This window comes from Strigops habroptila, chromosome 8 (genome assembly GCF_004027225.2).
Source record: "Strigops habroptila isolate Jane chromosome 8, bStrHab1.2.pri, whole genome shotgun sequence".
In the NCBI taxonomy this organism is placed as follows: domain Eukaryota; kingdom Metazoa; phylum Chordata; class Aves; order Psittaciformes; family Psittacidae; genus Strigops; species Strigops habroptila.
In genome coordinates, this window is record NC_044284.2 from 18,803,492 (window position 1) to 18,816,458 (window position 12,967).

The following is a 12,967-nucleotide window of genomic DNA, read 5'->3' on the forward strand; positions in this document are numbered from 1 at the left end:
AGTCAAAATATGAAGTATATTTTGTACTTCCTAATGAGCGTAGAGGTTATTTTTCTTTATCTGCATAAAAAGTTGTCAAATGATATACAGTAAGAAACTTGCATCCTGTTTCAGAAGGTCTTTTCTCTTTGACATTAGAATCTAATGTGTCACTGTGTGAACGCAGTAATGCCAGCTCATTGTTAAGAATGAGCAGGGAATGCAACTCTAAAAAGCATGTCCTAGAAATTTGTCTCATCACACTCAACTGTTTGGGTATTTCAAAGCTCACTTGGTATAAAACACAGTTATGGTAAGAGACAGAGTTCTGCAAAGTAGTCTGTAGTGTATTTTTCCATCACTGATTTTTTTTCTTGGTTGCAGTGAAAGTATTCTTTGTACACCCAATACTATTAGATCCTTATTAGTGCTGCTGTGGTCAGCAGTTTGTGAAAATTGGATATGGCTGGTCTGTCTACTTTGCTCTTACTGCCTTGCAAGCAACTAAAACGCAACAGCTCAAACTCAGGGGTTGTGCAGAATCCACTGAATTTAGTGGAGGGAGTTGACAGGTAATGTGAAAGCAGATGTGTTCTCAAAGAGAGGAGACAGTATTTGGAAGGGAGACGGGCAGGACCGAAGAGGTGTGTAGACCTTTATAAATTAGGGGTTGGGCTCAGGGTTTTGGGCAACCCCAGTTGTGTGTTTCCAGGCTCTGTTCTCCTATGTTAAAATTAAAAAAAAAAAAAAAAATAAATAAAAATTCCCTCTCTTTGGAAGAAGGCAATCAGTGCCTTTGTCATTACTTCAGAAAGCTCCTTCAGTTTAACGTCAGCATTGCCAATTTTCAATGCAGCACAGCTGCAGCTTATGGCTGTCAAGCATGCTGAAAAGCAACTGATATTTTGGGGATCCTCATGTGAATAAGAGGGGGAACTGCATGTCTGAATATTAATGTATAGCACTGCTTTGGTACTGTGATATTGGGTCGATTGCTCCTCATATTCTGAATTCAGTATTTTTGCACACTGATCATATGAAAAGGAGGTGGGTTTGGGTTTGACCAAGAATGCTGTATGTCTGACATCAGAGCAAACAGTTAAATTAGAAGTAAGGTATGCAACAGCCTTGTAAAGCACAACGTGTTACTCTCCCATAGAAATTGTGTCTGAATCGATACAAAGATCTTGAATTTAGTTATGTAAATATTTCTATGCAAACCAGTAAGGGGACTGCTTGCCCTTGCCAGTAAACCAGATGCACTGGCAGGGAAGAAAAGAAAAATCTTGCTTTGCTCCTCCCTTGCTGACAGCTGACTGCATGGCCACAACAGTGCGAGCTGCTCTCTCCTCCTTTGCCAGTGTCCCTCTGATCTGGGGATACCTGGAGGGGCCAGTGAGCAGGATTGGTTGTTTCGTGTTGTGTTTTTTCTTTCTCTGTAAGGTTTCACATAGTGTTAGTTTGACCTTTAAGAGCAACGTGAACATGTTGGAGAACTCCTCCTTTGTGTCCTTGTACTCAGGTGAATTTCCAAAAACAGTCACATTCAGTGAACACTTGCAACAAAGTTCCTCCCATCAATTTCTGGTGACTTCTCAGTGTGTTGGCTTCAGTAGCTGAAATCCAGGGCTTTTCCTCCTCCCTGCCGTCTCCTTCTGTTCCTTCACGATGAGGAGGGGAAGAGAAAGGAGTTGTCAGAAGAATTTCCCAAACAGAGCAACTCCCAGTTACAATTTTCTAGGGCAGCTTGGTTTCACAGAACAAAATGCACTGAAAACAATGTGATTGCACATACACTGGTGACTCTGTATGGTCCTTGTTGCCAGCTAACAAAATACCTGGCCGCAATGTGCGTGTTAGGGAGGCCAAAATGGTGGTGCCTCACCTGCACTTTACATTATTTATCAGCTTGCATTTGCATATTTTTAATCAAATATAAATGTACTCAAACAGAACACTTGCTTGTGCTTGTATCTGCCCTGGCAGATGGTTAGGAATTGCTCACTGCCTGAGTTTACCAGTTGGCAGAACCTTTGATCAGAAGTTGATCAGTGCTGTCCACACATTTTCCAGGGAGGGTGGCAAGCAAGCAATGCGTGCAGCTCGAGGGAGCACATGTATTGGTTGCAGCCTATTGCAGTTACAAAGCACATTTACTAAGGTAACATAGTATCTCTGAAGTGGCATTAATACCTGTGAATAAAATCAGGCCTCAGTGTGCTGTACAAGGAATACTAATGCTGGAAAAATGTTTACAGTAATTAGGCTTTTTGCCCCAGCTGTTTGCATTTTTATTCCCTATTTAAGCATAGCATGCACAACTGTACAATATTAGTAAATGCAATGAGGCTGTAAAATACCATGCAGGCAGGAAATACAAGGGGTTTTAACTAGAAAATGCTTGCTACTGGTATAGAGGCTTTTCAAAGTTACTACCATAAATGCTGATTCAAGATTTTGAAATATCTGGTAGTCCTCCAACCCCCTCTGGGAGTACTCCAAACTGAATTTGGTGTCACGAGCATCAGTAGTCACAGGAGGAGCTAAGTAGCTACAGTTGCTCAGTTCTGTTGCAGGATTGGACCCCTGTTAGGACAAAGAATATATCTTGATCTATTTATTAAATGTTGTGTAAATTGTTGTCATTCTGCATGACTTTAGTAATAGAAAACATCAGTGATAAACCAGCATATAAAGTATCTGGTCAGTGCATGCAGCAGAATAAAGGCTTTTTTTATTCAATCTTTTTGCAATTAGAATGACTTTATCCTCTCATATGAGAAATAAATATCATAATGAAAGGAGATGCAGCATATCCGTAAGTGTCAGCTCATTTTTGACCTCAAAAAAGAAAGGGAAACAATGAGAAAAAACATGCAGTATTGTTGTCATAAAAGAGAATGTGCAGTGGATCAAGTTCTGTATATCTCGGGGAAAAATGAATCAGAACTGCATTTATTGAAAGCCTGCTGAAGTTTTCTTCAGTATAAAATTTCATATTATATTTCAGAAGTAAAATCTGGTCTCCAGAGAAATCAATGGCAAAACTGCCATGAAGGTCTCTAGGGTGGGGTATCTCTGTTGTCCAGGTTTATCTGAATTTAATTCAACATACTCAGAAACTAGGCTTTACTAGAAGTCCAAAATGAAAAATACAGTGAAATAGCCATCTACTGGGGAAATGGCCCAGACTTTAACCATCAAAAAGCAGATACCATATGAAGAGTTCAGAGACAGCAAAGTTAGAGCTATCTATGCTGTTAGCATTGTTTTTAATTAGGTAGGCTTCATGCTGTAGACAGAGACTCCCAGGAAAGGGCTATGGTATCTGGACTTACCTTTCTTAATCAGAGAGGTTAGGAATTGGTCTAAAATTATGTCTACTGAAGCATCAGTAATGTTGATAGAGTGTGTTTAGCTCATTTTCAGCTTCACGATTCATTCCTTTGCATATGTGGCACCACTTATGGTGAATATATAGAATGCCTCAATACATATTGCAAGCCAGTGGAGTTTTAGCTACTTCCGATGTGAAAGCTACGTGAAATTGCATGCATGGACGCATGTTGGGCTGCTCTAAGACCTCACTCACTGGTTTTGCCCTTCAAGGATTAGTAGGAAATACCAATACCCATGCTTGAAAATACTTTCAGGATCAATTTAGTGACCCTGATCATAAGCTTTACACTCATGTTCAGGCTTAGTTGATAGAAAAGGATGTCTTGGAAGGTAGAAGAGGTGATAGGAGCAGACCCTGTGCATTCTCTGAATCTTCATTATTTTAGTAGGTTACCATTGTACAGAAATAATTTTGACATGGAGAACAAGGGGGGGGAAAAATGGATGTGTTTTTAAAGTATTAACTGCCTGAAACCACCTGCTTGTTGCCATTGTTAATTCAGGTGATCAATGGGGAAGAAAAATATAGAAGGTGGAAAAACATTTCGCTCCTTTTCATTCTTGCAGATTGTTTACTCCATGGATGTAAAAGCATTTTGTTCTCATGTTCAGGGCCATGCCTGAAGGCCCAGGGTGGATTGATAGAATCTATATGAGCTTTTAATGTTTTTTATTTTAATCAGTGCCTGGCCTGATCAGAATTTTGCTTGTCCAGCGGCGTAATAAAGATTAGAAATGTGGCAGTACATTAGGAAACAGGAAAGATTTTTCTCGCTGATTACACAGGGACTATGCCCCTAAAATCTGTGTGCAGACAGAATACTCATTGCCTATTCAGTAAGATCACTTCTAGTTGCAGTTCTGGCATGGTTCTCAGGCCAATTCTGAGAAGTCACAGTATCCTTCTTCAGGGAAGGGAAGGATGCTCTAGTAGTGAAGAAGCAAACCTACCTTAGAGAGCTGAGCTCATCTGCCAGGTCACTCAGTTACGCTTTGCGCTGACTCTTTGTAAGATGTGGACCCCGCTCACAGGGCTGTGTGAGGATAATCCCTTAGGATCATAATGTCTCAGGACCATACAGTAATCAGTATTTAAAATAAGAAGATGGCACAAGTCTGTTTTCTCAAAGTTCTATTTTACTCGTTTAATAAGTAGTCAATTCAGTTGTACAGAATTTAGGTAGCTATGTTTCCTGAAATTATACCTCGCATCTAGTCACCTGTCATATTTACCCATGTCTAGACACCAGAGTTCTTCCACTCCCAGGGTGTCTGCTGCTGAGTGGAAAACCTTTGGGGCCTTTCTGAGAGCTTTTAGGCTGCCTGCCATGGAGCCAGGAGTGACTTAGGGATCTAAGTGTGTCTGTGCTCTGTGCCGCTTAGCTGGAGGTGCTGTAAACCCAGGTGTCTGTCTGTGGAAAAAATATAGAAGCCTGGAGAATTCAGGGCTGTTAGAGTTCTGAAGGTCCCAGCTCAGCTGGGAATTCTTGTCTGTTCTTTGAGCTTCAACAACTGTGTTGGGCAACAGATGACCAGGGCTTATGGGTTCATATCTCTATTACTAAGAAATACAGGAAACTATTCACAATATTTCTTTCCGGATTTCGAACGTGAAAAAATTTTTGCACTTTTTTGTTCCAAAGCACGGAACAGTATTTTCCACCTGAACTTTAGAACATCCTGGATAATACGGATTTTGCCTGGTGATGTGCTCTGGTGCAGCTTTATCTAAACTCAAAAAGGACTTGTTATCCTGGGATGGAAGCCTTTTTAGCCCAATTCAGACTGAGATTGAGGGAGATCAGTGTCCTTGTAACTGAAGCATATTAAGAAAAGGCAAGGGGTGGGAGAAAACCTTTTTTTGGGGATTTGAACAATGTATATGGATGGGTCTGCATGGCTTGCAAGAAGAGACTTCTGGGTTTTATCTCCTTTTGTCTCGAGTAACATTGTTCTGTGTTCCGAATTGCTTTGTTTATTATCCTTTAGCCAGGAGAAAGTCTAAAAAATTGTCTCTTACAGAGATGTTAATTACAATTGACACAATCTCGCTGTCATAAACCATAAACTATTTTCCTACTGATTAAGGTATTATGTGTTTTTCAACCTGCAGGAAACGTTGCTTTCCTTTGTTCATTATCTCCTGCAAGATGATGAGTTCTAATCAGGAGGAGGTCACTTTGGGCGCTTTTCTCCAGTATATTGAAGATATGGGGATGAAGGCCTATGATGGCTTGGTTATACAGAATGCATCAGACATTGCTCGAGAGAATGATCGCATGAGGAATGAAACAAACCTGGCTTACTTGAAAGAAAAGAGTGAAAAACGCCGAAAACAAGAAGAAGCAATAAAACGGTAAATATTTTAATAAAAAGATGAGTGGTCTGGCAGAGTGAATGAACAGTGAAGGGCTTGCTCTCAGATATGGTAAATATGTGTAGATCAGTTGATTTCAAATCAGCTTGCTGGTAAAAGCAGCACAGAGCATTGGCTCATGTTAGGCTGCTAATTGCGCATGTTTTACATGATACTGAATGGTTCCACCTCCCTTAATGGAAGAGAGTGTTCCCATCCAGATATATTCAGTTTGAGGCAACTTCAGGAGTTGTGGTTCATAACAAAAAGTTCTGGTGTTTGGAACAGGATATGTAAATCTAGTGGAAAATAGGTCCTCATCCATTCAGTGCTTTTAGAAGCTTTCAGTTGGACAGTCATGTACTGTGTGCCAAGATGAGCTCTTGCAAGACAGGGACAGCCTTACAGGTCAAAATAGACTCTCCTTGAGTTGATGCTTTGAATTCGGTAAATTTTCAAATTGCTGTCTGATGTTTTAAAAAAAAAATTAAATATGTTATTTATTATTTCCTCACCATTCTGCATGCTCTGAAGTCAGTAAAAATACTCCAACCATTTAAAGGAAAATGGATCAAGCCCCTGATGGGCAAAACCCTATAATGGCTCTTCTTGAACAATTCCATTGATTTTAATTGACAGTTAATGAGAGGAGCACTCACATGACCTGGCCTCATGTGCCAATGGATAGCAGTGAAATCTCTGCAGCCTCTCAGAGAAGAAAAGAAGGTTGAATGGGATAGATATAAATATTTATTCTACACACATTTGCATATTTAAAAATGCATTTTCTTGAGGAGAGGGAGAAATTATGTAATACAGGTAAATTATCCATCCGAATGTTAAACTTTATATGTTTATACATGGCTGGCTTGAGCACAAACTGTTTTTTTTTGACTCCAGCATGAATCTTCTGTATTTCAATTTAAGTGATTAAATTTTATTCCTTGTCTTGGGTACTGTACCTCCAGGTATAACAGACATGTTGTGCTGTAAATGTTCCAGCAACACCTCGGTACTCTGGTAATTTTCATGGAATGTGAAAAGGAAAAGAGCAGAATGTAGTTTGACACAGGAGGGAGAAGCAGCAACATAAAACAAAATTATGGTTGCTTTCTGTTCCAGGAAGTAGATCTTTTTGGATTGTCACTAATTGGGTTGGGGGTGTGTGTGTGTGTAAGAATAATGTGAAATTCAGGTGAATAATGAGAACTCATGCAATGTGTATTGAGGTACCTTCTGGACTATGTACTATCTTGTCGAAAAGATTTTGGGTGATCTTGAGGGGGACTCAAACTATTGGGGAGTCAAAGGCATAGGCTGCTTGTAGCAGAAGCTACACTATGTATAGCTTCGTGAGAGAAAATGTTTTTCCTTGCAATAGATTAATGCAAGAGGGTTTGGGGTTTTCTTTTTATTTGTGCTGGATACACATTTGGTTTCATTCTTGCTATCTTTGTTTAGTATTCATCTCTCTCTTTTGATTGCTGAATAGCAACATAAACTGCAAAATTTTCAAGAGGAAAAGGGTAGGGAGACCTACCTCAATGTATTTCTCAATATGAGGGAGAAGGAACTTAAGTTCTAGTTATATTAAGCAGAGAAAGTATGTGAATGTGTGTCACGTGTAAAGTGAGAGCATACAAAAGTGCCAGTCAATAAATTGCTGTTTTAAAGTAGTGAGATGAAGAGTACTTTCTCATCTTACATTGCTGGCTTTTACTGAGGAAAAAAAAATCAAATTTCCAAATATTTTGTATTTATCGAAACTTAACTATTTCATTCATTTAGAACTGGATGGAAACATATATTCCCCAGTCCTTGTAGTAATTTCTTCCTTTGATGATAAGTTATGTTAAACTGTCAATGTATACAGATGTATTTGGAATACAGCCTTCAGACTTGACAGCTAATTAGGCTGTGCTCTGGCTGACCTGTTCACATGCACTTTTGTATCTGTGACCATAAAGGTCACTAAGTGCCAGAACAGGTTTCTTGAGCATGAGAGAGTATGTTGTGTATCTGCCTGGTTCTTGAAGCTTCTCTACCTAATTTGAATGGCAGTAACAGTATTTCCTTTGTTGTGGTTGGTTTGTATGGTTTTATTTATTGATCTTGGCAAAATGATTTGATGAAGAGCTCTGGATAAGTGCAGATGATTTAGGGCTGAGCCAAACCATGTAATTCTTGCTCATGCTAAACTGAGATCACTGAAAACAGAGCTCTGATCCTCAGATTCAGTCAGAAGGCACAAGGAAGATTACCAGCAATATAGTGAGTCTATCAGAGGATCAGCATGTATAGGTACATGGATTGGAGGCATCAACATTTCTTGAATATAGTGCTCTTCTGTGGGAAACAAGGTTTATGGTGGTCCCCTCTACTCTCTTCCCACTTGGTTTATCTCAGTAACATTGAAGGGGTAAATCATATCTGTCTGATAAAACAAAGTGGGAAAACCACCTTAGGAAATCCTGGAAAATGCTGTTTTCAAGTCTCTTTTTCCATCTGTTTGCTGTGTAAACTTGGAAAGGGAAAATGAGCTATTTGTGATCCACACTTCATAAGGAAAACTAAAAGCAATGGCAGACCAAGGGAGAACATTGATTCAGCTAAAGGAACCATGATGTCTGAAGTCACTTAGGCTGATGGCAGTTGAGTCTGCTCCCTCTAGTAACCTCCAGAGATTCATCCAAGACCATGGTGTCTATTGAAACACAGCAGTCAGGAAAGGTAAAGTAGGATTATTGATTTCTTCTTTGTTCTGTACTATATTCCTTATGTCTTTACCTTATCTTGGTGGGTATTTGTATTATGCCTGATTCCTGATAGTGTGGCCTAGATAGTGAGTGGTGCACATGTGCAGTGATAACAGTGCTACCAGTCTGGAGACTACCGACAGCTGAAAACAATCTCCTTAGCAACAAGGGAGTCATCCCCTGTGATTAACTGCAGGTAGATTTTGAGCAGGAGAGGGGGTTCCAGCAAACACTCTCCTTTTGCTTGTGGGAATCAAAATAAGGCAGCTATAAGTCTTTGGCACCTACCGAAAATTACCTAATAGTCTGTTTATTGAATTTTTCAAGAAGCTATTCAATTTCAGTGTTCAGATGGTCTCTTTTAGAAGAAGGCTGATCATGTATATTAACAACATAATAATGAGTAATTTATTATCTAATAAAGTGGTGGTATTCACACACAACACTATTTGGAAGCAGCTGTTATTTACCTAAATCATCTCATAACCATGCTGAATGACTTAAAAGTTCATTGAAATGCATTAGTCTGAGCAGTTTGGAAACAAGATCTGACAAATGACCTGAAAAGAAAAGCTGTTTGATTGTACATTTTGCCTTCCTAAGGATAAGTTGTGTCTGTTCCTTCAGCAGCACTGATGTACCTTTCATGTGATTGCTGCCTCATCATGTGTGGCTCTGATTGGTTAATTGTGGGGAAAAAAATGTATGGATCTACTGTACATTGCAGGGGATAAACACATCATATTCGATTGGGGGGGGGAAAAGGCAACTAGTCTTTGTCTGATCTTGCTGGGCTGAGTCAGCTGATCTGATCTGAATTTCTGACCTAATTTTAGCTTGGTACTTAGCGATCATGCAGAGAAAATAAAGTTAATGTGCTGATCAGTAGCTGAGAGTAAGCCACAATAAATATGTTAGTATATGTATTTTGGACCTAATTTTTAGACCTTTTTTCTTCCATCTTTTATTTGTCTGGTCTCACTACTTGATCATTGTCTATTTAGGCAACTGTGTCCAGACCAAGAGAACATACTGGCATATTGCCCACAGAGCTTATAAATTGCAAATACAGTTATGAAGCAGTATCATTTTCACTGGCAATAGAGTTGCAGTACTGTGAGATGTACATTTGCTATGATACAGTATTTGCCGTAGGCAGCGTTTCTGGGAACAGAAGGTAGATTTGCCTCCGCTGTTACGGGTGCCAAGGAAAAGGTGAGTATTTTGAGTTTACATCAGGCAGCTGTTAGAATGAGCAATTGCTTTCTGACTCATCCTTAATTGAAATACATGTATTTAGATACTTTTTATCTATTATACATGGTCTTGTGTGGATACTTCACCAGTGCTTTTTTCAATTGTATTAATACAATATCTTAGTAAGAAACAACTAATGAACCCTCCTCCTCCTCTGAAGGCTGAGATGTTGCATTAATCATAGGGAGTGGCTGGGGTTGTACACTTTCATTAGGAGATGTATGCTTTCAGAGTTCTGGCTTCTAGTCTTTAGGTGTCATTCAAGCTACTGTTTCTGTCAGGGAAGTTGTCATTTTGATTTGTAACCCTAGGAAGATGTGACTGCTCTGGTGTAAAGCCAATGGTGTTAGTGGGCATGAATTTCTTCCTGCCAAATCCTGGACTTGGCCATCAAAATATATATTTCTATTTCTAATGCTTTCCCTTACTTGTAGCTCATTCTCAGCACCTAAATGGCTCTGTGGAAAGCCTTGTTTCAGCTTGTTGAGGGAAGTATCCAGACAGATGCTGTCAAGAGGAGGAGCTTTTAGGAGCACTCTCCTGAGCTAAAGCTAGCAGAAATGGGCCAGCCAGCCAGTGGGAAAGTTAAGCTCTTGTAATAAAGAAGGAATTGTAATGAACAGCTGTCATCCTAACCTCTCCTTTCTTTGGCAAACCAAATAGTGAAGACTAACCCATCGGCAAACGTAAGATCATATTTGTCTCTTGCTCTTTTATTTATTTTTTTATTTTTTTAAGGTTGTGAAAGTAACTTAATTCAAATGCTGTCTGTCTGTAGTTTTCTGTAGTTCCTGTCCTTAAGTTCCTTCATGAACAAGCCACAAGTTATATTTCCATCAGCTAACAGTTAAGTGTCACCAAGTTTGGGTGACAGCAAGCAAATATAAGACGATTTCTATGCATGGGATTGTTCACTGCTAAAATCTCTGTTTAGCTGAAAAAATGTGTATAATGTTAGAGTATATGGATATGCTGAGGTGTTTCTACCAAGAGATTTCTACCAGAATAAAAAACCTAAGTAAAATAATTTCATTGTGACCTTACTGTTTATAATAATGTCTCTAAATCAGAAAAATAGGTGAAAGAATGTTTAAAGTACTGTTTCTTCTTTTTCTGTACATTTGTCTGTAGTTGAGATTTTGCATAGTGAACTACAGATTTCTAAATTTGCAGGAATATTTGTGCTTGCTAGATTACAATATGCTTACAGCCAGACCTCAAGAAAAAGGTGAAGGAAGTGCAATAAATATTTTGGATCATGGCAAGGGGCTCAGTTAAAATACCTGCAAGCACAGTATTGAGATGTTATGAATTACAAGCTTCTGAACCTATTGTTATTGGCTTCGTGTCACTATGGGCTTTTTGTTGTGGGGTTTTTTTTTGGGTTTTTTTGTGTGTGTGTGTTTTTTGGTTTGGTTTTTTTTTTTTTGTGATTTTGGTTTTTTTGGTTTTTTATTCAAATTTGAGTTCACTCGGTGAATGTGGTTTTTGGATATGAGGTCAGTGGTATGTGCTCCTTTAATCAACGGGTATTTGTTACGAGGAAGTTTAATTGTGGCACTGATTGTTTTCATTATCTTCCTCCTGGACATTTTGCATGCTCATTTCATCCTAGATTAAATTGTTGCTGTGATACCACCTTTTTAGTAGAAGTGGCTGGTGAGGTATGGTGGAGACTAATCTTAGTCTGATTTCAAAAACTTTTTCTCATGAAAATATCATACGGTCTCTTTTGAAGTTGTGTTGATGTAGAAAGAGTAGCATTGATGGCTTTTTTTCATCAAGAGTGAGTAAAATGGTTGTGCAGTCAGTGACCTCCAAATGTATTTTTGTTGCATTTATAAGTAAACAGATGTGATGATCTAGCCAACAAATCCTCCCTTCCAAATGCTCATATCCATATGGCTGCCTGTATTATTGCCACACAAAATAAACAACAGGCACAATGCAAACTATATTATATTGCTGTTGCTGTTATTCTGAGAAGTTTTATTTTTGGACAGTCATGCAACAAATGTCATTTAAAATTTACCTGATAGCAGGCTGATAGTCTGCTTGGTAATCCTGAGTACCAAGGAAATAAAGCAGAAATCATTATCAGTTTGGTATTTTGGTATCTAAATCTTGATGTTATTTTCAATAAATCTTCCATGTTTTTAGGACTCCTGCCTACAACTTCTATTCTTTTTCAGGGAAATTATATGATCCCTTCCTCTTCATCATTCCACAGATTTCTCAGACGTATCCTGGCCCACTATGTAGGTGGGTGCATTTTTTCTCAGGATTCATTTGCTATATTTAAAAACATAATCAGAAGTGTGGGGTCATAGAGAGCCCGGAAGACTTCTAAAGGGCTTACAGACCCCTTTTCTTCTACTTGCTAAAATCCAGTGTGAGTGGCTCCATGCTATTGGTATTCACAGGCTGTGTGACCACCTGTGTAAATGGAACTGGCCTTGCTCCAATTCCATTTGGGTGTGTCTTCGCATCCAACCTACAGGCTGGTGCCTCCTTGGCAGACTGAGTCATTCCGGAGGAGGTCTGTTGTACCACTGGGAGACAGTCCACGGCATACCATTGCTGAAAGATGCTGGGGGGCGTATGGATCTTAACATCCAATTTTTAGTCATTCGTTCCCAGAGGGGAGATTTAAATTAGACATTAGGAAAAAATTCTTCCCTGTGAGGGTGCTGAGGCACTGGCACAGGTTGCCCAGAGAAGTTGTTGCTGCCCCATCCCTGGCAGTGTTCAAGGCCAGGTTGGATGGGGCTTTGAGCAACCTGGTCTAGTGGAAGATGTCCCTGCCTGTGGCAGTGAGGTTGGAACTGGATGAGCTTTAAGGTCCCTTCCAACCCAAACCAGTCTGTGATTCCACTTGTATTTCTTCCCTCTCCCCCATTATATCTTTATTACTCTTTAACTATAGGATGTGGGATTGTCTCCCTCTTGGAGAGACAGATGCATGCAGAGCTGTGGGGAAGCAGATATTTTGCACAACTCTCTAGGGTTCTTGTGGTGCTGCTATTCCTAGTTAAGGGTTTGTATTTGTTTGGAAACAAATCTTCAAGTATATTATGAAATTGTATAGATCAGAAATAGATACAGACTGTTATTGTGAGGACTGGATAAAAAAATGAAAAGGAAGACTGTTTTCTCAAGCATGCCCAGATTGAGTGTTTATAACTCACCTAGGATGGACTTCATTAATTGAGAAATACAT

At 39.3% G+C, this 12,967-nt stretch overlaps 1 protein-coding gene across 6 annotated transcripts in view; it reads left to right on the top strand.

Annotated features, from left to right (window-relative positions):
• NYAP2 (neuronal tyrosine-phosphorylated phosphoinositide-3-kinase adaptor 2) overlaps nt 1-12,967 on the top strand; it is a 143,393-nt gene that overhangs the window by 2,377 nt on the left and 128,049 nt on the right. For 5 of the 6 annotated variants that reach the window (XR_003992747.1, XM_030495543.1, XM_030495544.1 and 2 more), the window contains one exon: nt 5,492-5,734. The exons of the other annotated variant lie outside the window; for it this stretch is intronic. Coding sequence is in view for 4 of the 5 variants with exons in the window: in XM_030495543.1 (XP_030351403.1) it covers nt 5,529-5,734 (206 nt within the window). In the remaining variant the exon portion in view is untranslated. The remainder of the gene's footprint in view (nt 1-5,491; nt 5,735-12,967) is intronic. 6 annotated transcript variants of the gene reach the window in all.